We start from the raw sequence: 13,230 nt of genomic DNA on the forward strand, positions 1-13,230 counted from the left end.
GGCCACGGCGTCGCGCTCGCCTCCCCGAGAGGGGCGGCAGCCCTAAAGGGAAGCCGAGGGGCCCCTCCCTGCCGCAGGGCGTGAAGCGGCAGTTACCGCCGCGGGGCGGGGGAGAGGTCTCTCAGCACACCCAGCGGGACGGAGGGGGAGGCCGGGGGAGGCGCGACGCCCCCGGCCCGGGCCCAGCCGCAGCCCCGGGCCCTGCCGCACTGACTCAGCCCCGGGCTGCTCCCGCCCCGCCCCGCCCACCCCGCGCTCTCTCGCGAGACCCGGCCGCTGTAGACGCGATGTCCTTTGGGGCACTGGCGGGGGAGGGCAGAGGGGGAGGGAGGCGAAGCCGGGGTGTGTTGATTGATAGCGGCCGCCGCCAGTGGGGAGGGGGGACGGGGAGCCCTCAGCCAATAGCTTCGCCCCGAGGCGAGCGGCGAGCCAATGGAGGGGCTGGGGGGGCGTGGCACGCCGCTGGCTGATTGATCCCAGCTTTGGCGTTGTTCAGTCAGAGCGAGAACATTCTAGAGGTGAGTACGGGGCAGCCATTGCCGGGGTCCCGTCAACCGCCCCCTTCTGCCGGAGCTGCGCGCCGGCCGCCGCCTCTCCCTCCCCCCTTCCCTTTTCTCCCCCCTCCTCCTCCTCCCTCTCCTCACAGGTGCCGCCGCTAACGATGCCCCTGATTGTGTCTTGCCCGCAGATTGCCCGGCACTGCTGTCCCTGCTGATACCGCCCGCCTCAGGACGCCGGGATCCGGAGGCTGCGGCGTCCGCCTCCGCCTCCCTCTCCGTCTGGATATAAGCGCCCCCACGGCCCCGTTCTCCTCGCATACTCGGCTTCGTCGCAGCCCGGGGCGAGCAGCGTTGGGTTTATGTCTTTATTGGACGAAAACGGTGAGTATTGGTACTGGGCTAGGGTGGATGAGGGCAGTCGGGATTGAGAGAAGGGTTGGGGTCTGAGAAGGTGGGGGGAGCGGGCGGGCGCCTTAGGCTGGGCTGGGGCGTCGGGTTGTCGGTAAATGGTGGATAGTGGGAGAGGTTTTGTGTAACGAAGCGTGTGGGACCTTGATAGGAGGGGGAAGAGAAGCGGGGGGGAACCAACAAAACCCAAAAGCCCCAACGCTTGGGCTGCACCCCACCCGTTTACTGTTTTTTTTCTGCTTGGTTTTTTTTTTCTTTTTTTTTCCTTTTTTTTCTTTTAATTCCCACCACCGCCATGCGACGAGACAAGATGGCGGCGGCGGGGGCCGCGCCTCCCCGTGCTGTGGGTGGGCGGGGGGCCTGTGGCGCAGCTTGGAGCCGGCGAGGGGAGGGGAGGGGAGGGGGCTGCTCTGCGGGGGTTCGCCCCGGGGGGGGACGGGGACACACGACAAGGGGGGCGGCAGCGGAGCGTCCCCCTTTCGCGGCTGGAGAGCGCATGCGTGGCCGGAGGTGCCTGCCCCCCATCTTTTCCAGGGCTGACTCAGTGCTTAATTGCTGCATTTATGACTCATCACAGGGCTGAGCGGGGCGGGGAAAGGGTGCTTTGAAGCAGAGAGTCTATCTGCCTTCCCGCTTTTTCCTCTGTGCATAGCATATTGGGGGAGGGGGGGGTGGTGCCTGGGATGAGGTGTCGTAGGGACCAGGAGAGGGAGCTTTAGTCTACGGCAGACAAAAGCTGGAATCTGGAAGGAGGGGAAGCCGCACGTTCTGAGAGCTCATGCTCAGCCACCGAGATACCTGCTTCCTCAGTGCTTCTGCAAGCATGTGGTTGGGTCACATGGTGGCTCTTTTTAGACATCTTGGGGAAGGAAGCCTCGTGCTTGCAACAAAGTCCGCGGTGCGGTTTTTGCTGAGCAAGGGCAAAACTGTATCTGGGATAACGTAGAACGCGAGGCACATACCAGTCTGTTTCTTTCTTGTGTAAAGAATTTGTAAACCTGACCGGAGGGACTCGGACCGTGTGGAACCAATAGACGTGCATATATGCTTACGCATAAATACCAAGAAGGCTATTTTAACGTGTCAGTGCTTCTGTCATTAATGATAACAACATGATGACGTGTCAGAATAGCTGTGCTGTAGTCAGGCTTGCCTGCATAGTCAACCAGTTGTGGCTTAAAGTACTCTTAGATCTGATTATAGAGACACATGTTAATTTAAATATGTAAATACTGCTTAAGGCAATTTTAATAATAGGATTCATCCTCCTTCCCCTTCCTCCCCCTCCCCCCTTCCCCTAAGAAAAAAATCAACTGGAAAAGCTGCTGCACTGCTCTGTACCTCTGCATTGCTAGGCTTTCTACAGTGAAGCAACTTATGTCAGACTTTATCAGGCTTATTGTTAAGTCAAAACTCAACAGAAGCTGCTATGAGAATCCATAAGTGAGAGGGAGAATTACCTAATTTTCAACTCTTTTCCACTCCGATCCAAAAAACTGGTAAGCCATGTGAAAATTATGTTGGACTACAGATTGCTGCTGCTTCATCTTACTGATGCTTCTCAACATTCTGACAGACTTCAGTTTATATGATAGGTTTATGCTATGATGTGGAATTTGAAACTGTTTTCCAGATCTTTCTCCTGCTTCCTACAGCCTGAAACATATCACATGACCCTCTCTGTGCAAGAGCCATTGGTCTCCATAATAAATCAAGCAGTGTTCCTTTCCCTTCCTTATTGATCACAGCACTCCATCAGGAGTTAATTGTACAGAAAATAGTCTTAAACTGTTCAGGTTTTTTTAGGTAGTGAGAAGGAAGAGGGTGGAAAGCTCTGGTGTAGTTGAGGAAAAGTTACTTGGCAGTACAATTCAAGCCTATTGTTTTTAGTTTCATAAGTTGAAGAAAGGCACAGTGTGAAGAATGTACTTCCCCCCCCCCACCCCCGTTTTCACCCTAAGTATAGTCCCTTTTATAGCTCTGTAGCAAAATCTGGTTGGTGCACATTAAGGTAAACTTAATTTCTTTTCTGTTTATTAACACTTGCAGAGCTGTTGCGCAGCCACTGGTACCTGTATTGGGGAAACATAGCGTACAAGCAAGAACCTTACAGCCTCAGTGGCGAAAATTTTTTCATGTCAGAGACCGAGAACTCTTGCAGTCGTTTATGTCATCCCGTCTTCTCCAGACAGAAGATACCAAAAAACTGCAATCAAAGATCTCTTCATCTTATTGATAAAGCTACTAATAAGGCAAAATGTCTGTCAACGTCAACCGCAGTGTTTCAGATCAGTTCTATCGCTACAAAATGCCCCGTCTGATTGCCAAGGTAACTTGCTAACCATTAGTGGTAAGTAGGTAGTGTTTCATATCACTTGCTGTCTTGATAGAAGAGGAATAGAGATGTGAGGTAATGATACCAATGTTTAGCCAGTCATAGGGCAAGGAGGATGTCTGCTCCTTTCTGTCCAGACTAAGTGCATGTTAGCTCTTCTAAGCAGACACACTTGAAAGCAGAACTTTGATGTAGTGAAATGGAGAATTGGCTGTTGCAGTCATTAAATGTTAAAACTTTTTTTTTTTTCCTTTAGGTGGAGGGCAAAGGAAATGGAATAAAGACAGTTATAGTCAACATGGTTGACGTTGCAAAGGCGCTTAATCGGCCTCCAACGTGTAAGTAGTCTGGAGTGACAAAGCACTTTTTCTGTGCTTTTGTGTTTGAAGTGGTAGTGTTAAGTAGCTAATAAAGCATTAATTAATACTGTTCTTTCAAGATTTGTAAGAAAGAAATGTGATTATCCTGGGATGAAATAATGAACAGAAGCAGTGGTATATTTACTTGCTGTTTAAAATCACAGTGAGGATATGAGGGCAGTGGTGGTTATTGTACTTTCTTTACAGATCCTACCAAATTTTTTGGTTGTGAGCTGGGAGCACAGACCCAGTTTGATGTTAAGAATGACCGTTACATTGTCAATGGATCTCATGAGGCGAATAAGCTGCAAGACATGTTGGATGGATTCATTAAAAAATTTGTTCTCTGTCCTGAGTGTGAGAATCCTGAAACTGATCTGGTGAGTGTTCTCTGTCTGTATTAATGGTAACACTGTGGAAACACTTCATTAGAGGTTTATGGAAGTGAAGTTAATAGCTGACTTGAATAACTGTGAAGGGAAAATCCAGTATACCCCTGTCCCCCTTGGGAACATTTTAGACTTCTGACAGCTCAAAACTTCTGGGCCAAATTTGCTACTTCTAAACTTGGTCTGTTGGGGGTGATAGAAAGTATTTAAACCTCTGGCTTAATCCTGTGGAGATGATAATGTAGATACCAGGTTTAGGCTTTAATGTGTAATTGTTTAGTAAGTGGTATGTTAACTGGAGGGGTTTTGTTTGTTTGTTTTTAACAGCATGTCAATCCTAAGAAACAAACTATAGGTAACTCTTGCAAAGCCTGTGGCTATCGAGGCATGCTTGACACAAACCATAAACTCTGCACGTTCATTCTCAAAAACCCACCTGGTAAGTGTGTTTCCTTATTTGGTGGGGGTAAAGGGAACTTCTTCAGGGTGAGTGCTGTTAATGAAGTAGAAAAACAAATAGCTCACATCTAATTAAAGTGTAAAAAGGCTCCAGCATACGCCTAAATATGTTTGTAGGTCAGGATGAAGTAGCTGTGTTCATGGTTTGAATATGAGCAGTCTCTTCCCTTGCAATCGTGTATCCTTCCCAAGTAGAAGTATCTGTGAAGGGTTGCGTTTGCCTATGCAGGACAAAACTTAGGAGGAGGAGAGCTAGTCAGCAAGTGCTCATTGTAGTTTCGCCTCTTAAGTCAGCATGAAGTAAAAGCAGTATAGTGAATGCTAACTGTTACATACTTGTCCTGTGCAAGCAACACTCTGTAGTAAGCATTTAGTTGCCTGCTGCAATTTAAGCTTGCTAGAATAGAAAAGTCTAACCTATTCCAGGGGTCTCTGCTTTGTGAGGTCACCTGTTATATGGACTTGGACAACCTTACATCTTTGAAATGGGGATTTTATAGAGGTGCAGTGACTTTATTCTATGAACAAGAGAAAGCTAAAACATTAAAATTCACTTGCAGAAAGTGGTGACACTGGTACAGGAAAGAAAGAAAAGGAGAAGAAGAACAGAAAAGGCAAGGACAAAGAGAATGGTTCTGTGTCCAGCAATGAGACACTTCCACCGCCACCACCAGAGGAGATTACTCCTCCACAGGTTGTGGTAAGTAGAAGGGAAAGGGGGGAGATGAGGGGGTGTGGTGTCTCGCTCTGACTTAAAACTTTAAATCACTGGTATTCCTTGCAAGTCAACATTGCACCAAAAGTTCTTACTGTATCCAGAATGTCACTGCTGGAATAGAAGTATTACTGTCTCCCCTCTATAGCAGCTTCAGCTCGCATCTTGCGAGCATACTAGATAGGGTGGTGAAACACCACCCTTAAGTAAGCCAAACACGTCTAGTTTCCATTACTTGTTTCCTATATCTGCCCTTTCTCTATTGTCTTTGACTTGCCAATCATCGTGTAATCCTTTCCTTAGGGAAAAATGAAAAATACTTGCGTATAAAAATGCTCTCAAGTCTGTATCTAGAAACAACACTCGCCTATTACTAAGCTTGTAGTAACATTATATGAATCTCTTGGTTTGGTTTTGGTTTTCAGGAGGAGGAGGATGATGATGACTGGGGTGAAGACACAACAGAAGAAGCCCAGAGACGTAGAATGGATGAAATCAGTGACCATGCAAAGAACCTCACACTTAGTGAAGACCTGGAAAGAACAGTGGAGGAGAGAGTCAACATACTGTTTGATTTTGTGAAGGTGAATATTCTCCTGTTGCTTGCTTGGTAGCCACTCTGCTGTAGTTGTATAAAATGGTGGTAAGGAGACTTAAGAAGAAGCTGCTTAAGCTTCTACCAAAGTACTGGTTCCAACAGCGGTGGGGAAAGAAGTGGTGTAATAGAGCATTGACACAGACCTCATAGCATTAAAACGTTTCTACCTGTTCATGTCTTGTAGAAAAAGAAGGAAGAAGGTGTCATTGATACTTCTGACAAAGACATTGTAGCAGAAGCAGAGAGACTGGATGTAAAGGCTATGGGCCCTCTAGTTCTCACTGAAGTCCTTTTCGACGAAAAGATTCGTGAACAGATCAGGAAATACAGGCGTCACTTCCTTCGTGTAAGCAGTCTCTTCTGTACCCAGTGTAACAACCGTTGCGTTCCTTTTTTTTTTTTTTTTGTAGCGGCTGCTTGACTCGGTTCTGGATTGCTTGGTACTGTGGGGAAGAAGGCTTTTTGTAGGCTTTTTTTGTTTTGTTTTTAAACCACTACTACTTAGGGAAAACTGCTAGGAGGGACAGTATGAGCTGTTGTAGATTTTGCTCTCTCATTGAGAGCAGAAGCAGCAGCTCTTTCTGGAGAGGGGGAAAAAGCTAATTAAATTGCTTTTGTTTTTATCACTTCTAGTTCTGCCACAACAACAAGAAAGCTCAGAGGTACCTTCTCCATGGCTTTGAGTGTGTGGTAGCCATGCATCAGTCTCAGCTTATTTCTAAAATACCACATATTTTGAAGGAAATGTATGATGCAGATCTTCTGGAAGAAGAAGTCATCCTTGGCTGGGCAGAAAAGGTAAGGGGTAGTATTTCACGTACTATACCAGCTAAGTACCTGAATGTAGCATGCATCTGGCTTCTCCGTTCTGGTGTAGTTTCTTGTGCAGATGTCTGTAAACAACTAATTTCGAGATGAGTTACTGCCCGGGAGAAACCTCCCGTTCAAAAATGGGTTGTTCAAGGCAGCAGGGTGAGGTTAGAGTTCTAAGTTAGGCTCTTGCTGTATTTGGGTATGATCTGATGTAAACTCCTTCAGTACTTAAGCAAAGTCTATGTGTACTTCTGTCTTTCAGGCCTCAAAGAAATATGTTTCAAAGGAGCTTGCCAAAGAAATCCGTGTCAAAGCAGAACCATTTATTAAATGGCTAAAGGAAGCTGAAGAAGAATCTTCCGGTAATGAAGAAGAGGATGAAGATGAAAACATAGAGGTAGGAAAGGCTCACTTACTGTAAAATTCCAAGGTTGTGCTGTTCCTGCACGCTTAACTCCTGTACTTTGTCCTGGTGCACTACAAAATAGCTTACTTCACGTATTACTGTGCATGTTGGGAACTGGAGGAACACCTCCTTTCCAGTGTTTTGTCAGAGCATTTTTGCTATACAGAGTCACTTGTCTACCTAAGATCACTTTTGTAACTGTACCGGTGCATCTTAACAGCCAGAGGCTATCATTGTGGAATGGTACAAACTCTCTTGCACAGCAGTGTTCATATAGTGGAAGACTGACGAGGTATTGTGCATAAAGCCTCATGTTTTAGAAGAGTTAGTGGGGGGGGTGTTTGTTAGAAAAGCTGACTAAAGAACAAATGGCTGTTTTCCTCAGTTCAGGCCTAAGTAAAATCTGTTAGCTGTACTCTAGCTGACTGCTTGGGATTGTTTTTGCATGTGGGTGTTTTGTTTGTTCTCCTCCCAGTGGTATCTGTTCTTGTTTCTGGATATGAGATCCTGCTTCCTACATGCATGCCTCTGCCTTCTAAACAAGATATTAAGGTGTAGTTGTAGTTTCAGCATGCCTGAACTAGGGTTTCCTACACTATTAATTCTTGTACTGGAAGGTGCCATGCAGCGTGTTTTGGAACATGGGGCAGTGTGTTAAGCAGCTCATGGCAAAGGACAGGAGGGCTTTTGAGCTGGGGGGGAGGAGGTGTTGCAACTCCTGGTGTTAAAATTATTCTAGTGCTTAATGATGGCAGTAGGCGCTGTAGTAAAAGTAAGTGTCTTGCCTCCACAGGTGGTGTACTCTACAACTGCCAGTGTACCTAAAGTTGAAACTGTGAAGCCTGCAAACAATAAAGATGACGATATTGATATCGATGCCATTTAAAGTGATGCAGCATAGCTTCCAGCATAATAATGCAAACTTCTCTGCATTTTCTGCCAGAAGTGTGACTTGTATGTGCACAAGCTGAAATGGCTTAATGGCCTGCTACTCTTTGTACTCTAAAATGTATCTTTTTACTGTGACTGGTCTTGTGTAACTAAGCCTAATACCAAGGAGTCAGCACGTTGGTGAACTGATCTAGTTTGCAACTGGCATGTTCTATTTTGTTCTTCTAACTTGTGTTGGACACATGCTTGGAGCACACTTACACAGTTGTGGAAATAAAGGATTTGGTTTTGGTCAATCTTCATTTGTGGCTCTGAACTCCCTTATTTCTTTTCCAAGTAAGTATTAACACAACTTGATGAAATGTGCAAAGTTTGAGACAAAATGACAAAAATCCCTTGAATGAGACAAAAAAAAAAATAGCCTTAGCTTAGAGGCTGTTGCAACAGTGGAGATCTGAAACCTGGGCAAGAAGCAGGTGTTGTGTAATGTACGGTGTACAGATGCAAGCTTCTTAAAACAGAAGGCAGCTGGCTGGATTCTGATTCTTGCAGGCTTTTTGTTAACAAAAACTTCCACAGGTGTTCACTGTGTAAGTCTGGGTTTGTTTTTTTTTCTGAGGTTTTCAACAGCTCCACTAAATGCAGCTTTCAGTGCTTTGACTAGAACTGAGGAAACTGGTACCTCTGGTAGCTAGAATGCACTGCTGCTGAACAGCTGCCTGCAGCCACACGTGCAGCTGTGCGGGGTCACCGTAGCAGAGGAAATCAGCACCCTATTCGGTCTGATTTGGGGAGGGAGGGAGGGGAAGAAGGCATGGGAGCCCCTGAGGCTGGCCTGTGTAGCTCAGGAGCGAGGTTTGTAGATCCTCAATGCCAACGCTGCGGTACCTCATTCCTTTGAAACGGTGCAGAGAGAAACAGCCCCGTCTAAATCGGGGAAACCGATGTTGACGGGTTTTGGCCTAGGAGTATGGGTCAGTGCGGGGCTTGGGGGAGGGTGTTTGTTGCCTTTCACAGCCCTTTGCTCTGGAAAACCGAGACTGGCAAGAGAGTGACGGTGGGCTTTTTTGGTGGGGTTTTTTCATTGTGAGATTCAGTATTCCAAGTTGTGAGAGATGAAGCATCCAGTGCGCAGCGAGCTGCTTTTCCTAATGAAACTGGTTTAGCACAACTTAAATCAGGTGAAGGGGGGAAGATTCTGTTTACTAGTTACAATTGTGGTGGCTTTCCCTCTCCAAAAGACTGGGGTGTAGGTCTGAAGGTACTGTTGCGTTGCAGGTGGCCCTGGCATCAAATGGTCACTTAGCACTAGCAGATGTCACAAACGGTGTTGGCAAGATGGGGTGAAACCGTGAAACATTTGGAAGTGTTCTTGTGTTACTTTAGATGGGTGTTTTACTGTAATAGTACAAAACTGATTTTTTTTTTTTTTTTTTTTGTAATTTAAATACAGGTTTACTCCTGGCTTTTTTTCCTCTTAATGCTTGTTCTCATTTCTGTTTACACTGGGTTTGTATTTCAAAAGTGTCAATTGTTGGGAACCTGGAAGATGAATTACTAATCCCTGTGTGACCTCTCCAGAAGATTCCCCCCTCCTGGTGCAGGCATGTGCCTCCCTTGTGCAACGCTTGGGTGCACACCGTTGCAGGCATTTGTGTGCCAGGCTGGAAGCAGAGCCTCAAAGGTTGAGATCCTCTGAAGAAAATTTAGTGTAGCTGTTAGAGAGCTGGTGGGTTTTGCCAGATAACTGCTGTAGAAAACTGCATGGGCAGGTTTTAGTTCGCGTGGGTAGCAATTAAGAGACTAGAATCTGTGGAATGTTTTTTAAAGCAAAAGGCTAGAACTTCAGGGGTGGCAACAGAGAGGGAAGGGTTAAACGCACTGTCGAGTTGGAGGCAAGGTTTCAGCCCTGGGCTTCCTGCTGGCTTGCATCAACAGGTCAGGTGTTGGCAATAGCCAGAAAAGCAAATCACTGGCAGGTCACCTTGGTGACGTGGGCATCTCTCAAGTTGTGCCTCGCTGGTGGTTGCTGACCTGTTGCAGCAGGAGGTGGGTGCGTGCACATCCAGCAAGTTCCTTGGGTAGGGGCCCGGGGTGGATTTGCCTTTCTGAGCAGGATGCCTGCCTGCGGAGGGCATAATGAGAAGCCTTTGCGCTTTCCTGGGAGCGCGTTGCAACTGGGATGTGGAGAAATGCCGTGGCCCCTTGACTGACTGCACAAGAGTTCGCTGCAGCGTGGGCAGTACCCTCTCCCCATCCTCTGAGCCCCCTTCTCAGCTACTGTAGGTCAGCGTGGTTCGCCAAACCGGTCGGCTGATCCGTGCTGATGGTCTGCGGACGCGGCTTTGCAGATCCGGGTTGATACCATCTCTAGGATGTGACCAGAAGGTTTCTGTCTGGAGCGTGCGTCGTGTGGTGGTGGCTGCTACCAGCTGTGACATGGTGACGCTTCCTTTAGGGAGCAGTTTCATTTTAGAGCAGACTGGATGGCAGCTGCAGGCTGCCACTGAAGGGGATAATCTCTTTTTTTCCACCCTGAGACCTAGTGACTAGCAAGACAGACCTGTTCCCTCTTGTAGGGAAACTAGGAAATAAATCCACCAAAAAAAGAGTTTTCTGTAAGATAGGTGAAGTGATGATGTCATAGCAAAGCTATATGATGGTAGATTTGGGGTAAGCACAGTGGGAGCATGCAGGGAGTGAAAGTGTTCTTGTCTGTAGCAGCCCACAGGTAGGCCAGCTTCAGTGTATTATGAAGTGGTACCCTAATATTCAGACATGGGGGAGGCTTCTAGAAGTGCTGAGGCCACCACTAGCTATGAAATTCCTGGCACTGAGTTACGCTTCTCACCCTGTTTTCACATGCATATTGCTGTTTCCATCTCGGATCGTTAACTGAGGATTCCGCCAGCTAATAAAAATGAGTGTTTGTTTTGTGAGCATTTCTTCAGGGAAGGAAGAAGTCGGACTTAGAAGTTTCCCAAGTCTTTGAATTTATTGTGGCTGCTATCTGATTAAAAGTAACAAGTACATCTTCAAAGGGCAGCTTGGTGTTCAGATACAATCTGCTGGAGGCTTCAAAGAGACTCCTGGCACCTGGAAAGGGAACGGTGAGTGCCGGGTGGTTTCCCTCACTTCATACGGCACAGTCTCTCTGTTTAAAAACCTCAGTGTGAATGCTGCGATTTGGCAGGTGGAAGGTCTAGCGGCAGGTCCCTTAGCCTCGGCTTTACATCATCCCCCCCCCCAGGAGCCTTCATCAGTGGCTTCTCTTCATCCAGCACAGTAGGGAGCTTCCAGCTGAGGGCTTTGCTTGGGGCAGCATCACGAGCGGATGAAAGGAGCTCAGCGGCTTTAACGGGGGTTTGAAATCCTGACTGTTGTCATGCGTATAAGTAGTAAAATTGCCTGGTTTTACTTTTTATCAATGAGAGCCTAAAAATTGTCATTAGAGGCGAGGGCCTCACTCAGCTGGATGGGGTAGCCGTGTATTATATAAAAGGATGCTCTTTGCTCCTGAGAGCGTACAGCTGGGGCTTGTAGCGAGGCAATGACTAAAGGTAAGGGAAAAGTGATTTGAAGGGATTGCAGTAGGCATAGTAATGCGCTGAATGCTTTTTATTTCCCCTCGCCGTGGTAGCAGCTGCCCCAGCTGGTGCAACCGCGATGCAACGCTCCCAAAGAAGTCAGCTGTTTAAACAGGGTGCAGTTCGCTCCGTGGGGTCGCCTGCAATGCAGCGTTACCACGAGGTTATCACTCCTCCCTGCTAAGGCCTTCCTTGTTCTTTGGGTTGAGATGCTCTCTGAAAGATCCCAATCTCCACCCATGTCGAACAGCTCGGTTGATTTGTTGCTGGCCAGATGTACCATGGAGTTAACAGTTGATTTATAACTAATAAATAACGCTTAGTATGTGGGCGTATTCTAGTTGTGCAAGTTCTGTTGCTGAGGATTGACTCCTTGGCATTCAGTAACAGCACTGAACCATGAAAATGTGGAACAGAAAACCCAGAAGTAAAGACAATAAAAAGCAGCTTGAAAACAATGTTCTTCAAAGCCTTACCTGTGAAATACTCTGTGCACGCTTAGCTTTCAGCTTCAGTCTTAGAAAGTTTTTGGAGCCACTGGGATTGCTTACATGGGTGCTTGACAGGCTGCTGGCATTGTCTGTCTGTATTTTTCGTTTTGAAGACAATCATCTTGCTGCCGCAGAGATGTCGGAGTCTGTCTCCAGACCTGGAATTGGTGAGGAGCTGTTCTGGAGCCACTGACCAGCTTCCCCGGGACGTCGCTTCCATACTGAGTGCGGACCAGCACTGGGGTACCTCCTTGGCTTCCACAGAGCTGTTGTGATTGACATCCATCAAGGACGTGGCCCCGGCACTCAGGTGATGCTGCTTTTAATTCAGTAAAATTCTGCAACTCCTTAATGTTTTTCAGAGGAAAAAGGAAAAAGGAAAAAAAAAAAAAATCTTTGATATCTTGGGTTAGGAATGCAAGAAACAGGGGTTCACCTGATCATTATCAGTAAAACAGAGGGAACTGTTCCTTCTGTTGTGATGAGTGTCAGGGAAATCCAGTAAACGTTAAACCATTTTTTATGGGCATCAGTTTGCTTGCATGTGCTTCCAAGTTGGTGTTTATTAAGTAGGTAAGGCTCTTAAGTAATATAGCCTCAGCAAACACCTGCGTCCCAGGATTCTGTAAATGGGATGCCATTCGCTTCCAGCGATGGCCACGCAGATCCATCGTGATGGGGCAGGTCCAGGCTGAAGCCAGGAAGCCAGGTCAGTGAGGCGCGAGGCTGGGACCAGCAACGCCCGTGGCTGGGTGCAGGTGTGCTCCCGCAGGCGCGCGAGCTTCACAGGGGCCCCGGCGTACGAGCGGCTCCTGAGCCGAGGTGGGAAGGCTCCAGGCGCAGCTGCTCCCAGCTCTTTCTCACACTGCTCCTTCTGTGTCGCTCAGCTGCAAGGTTACTCAGCTGCGCCGTATCGGAGCTGACCTTGAACGCAGGCAGCCCCGCACCTGCTAGGTGGGGGAAGAGGTTGCAGAGCCTGTTCCTGCTCCCAGGACCCTGACGTTTTCTGAGGCTGGAGCTGGAGAGTGCTGTTTTTCCCGCTGTTAATCTCATTACCATGGTGTTAGATGTGTTTCTGCACAGTATTTTCTTTCTCAAGAGAGGAAGAGATGATGCAAAAAGGAGAGCTCTGGTCTGAGCGTAGGGTCTTAGGCACTTCAGCCATACGTTGCAGATAAGGGACTTCCAGCACCAGGAACTCCTCAACGGGAGGTTTGTGTGGGTGTTGTATTATTCTCTCTGAATTTTTGCTTGATACTGATTTTTATATCTGCCTGGT

At 47.5% G+C, this 13,230-nt stretch overlaps 1 protein-coding gene and 1 non-coding gene across 3 annotated transcripts; both read left to right on the plus strand.

Moving 5' to 3' along the window:
• Nucleotides 1–503: 503 nt before the first annotated feature.
• EIF5 (eukaryotic translation initiation factor 5) lies at nucleotides 504–8,175 on the plus strand. Of its 2 annotated transcripts, XM_075712572.1 has the most exons (12): nucleotides 504–518; nucleotides 689–881; nucleotides 2,958–3,237; nucleotides 3,500–3,581; nucleotides 3,810–3,982; nucleotides 4,319–4,430; nucleotides 5,011–5,150; nucleotides 5,591–5,749; nucleotides 5,948–6,109; nucleotides 6,397–6,561; nucleotides 6,839–6,973; nucleotides 7,776–8,175. In XM_075712572.1, the coding sequence occupies exons 3-12, from the start codon at nucleotides 3,166–3,168 to the stop codon at nucleotides 7,866–7,868; spliced, it is 1,293 nt and encodes a 430-aa protein (XP_075568687.1). In that variant the 5' UTR covers nucleotides 504–518; nucleotides 689–881; nucleotides 2,958–3,165; the 3' UTR covers nucleotides 7,869–8,175. The 2 variants fall into 2 exon arrangements, with proteins under 2 accessions (XP_075568687.1, XP_009491257.1); XM_009492982.2 differs by lacking the exons at nucleotides 504–518; nucleotides 689–881 and adding an exon at nucleotides 2,264–2,407.
• Nucleotides 4,798–4,921, plus strand: LOC142593861 (small nucleolar RNA SNORA28). Its single transcript, XR_012831159.1, has one exon. It is a non-coding gene; the product is annotated as a small nucleolar RNA SNORA28 (small nucleolar RNA).
• Nucleotides 8,176–13,230: the final 5,055 nt, after the last annotated feature.

This window comes from Pelecanus crispus, chromosome 6 (genome assembly GCF_030463565.1).
Source record: "Pelecanus crispus isolate bPelCri1 chromosome 6, bPelCri1.pri, whole genome shotgun sequence".
In the NCBI taxonomy this organism is placed as follows: domain Eukaryota; kingdom Metazoa; phylum Chordata; class Aves; order Pelecaniformes; family Pelecanidae; genus Pelecanus; species Pelecanus crispus.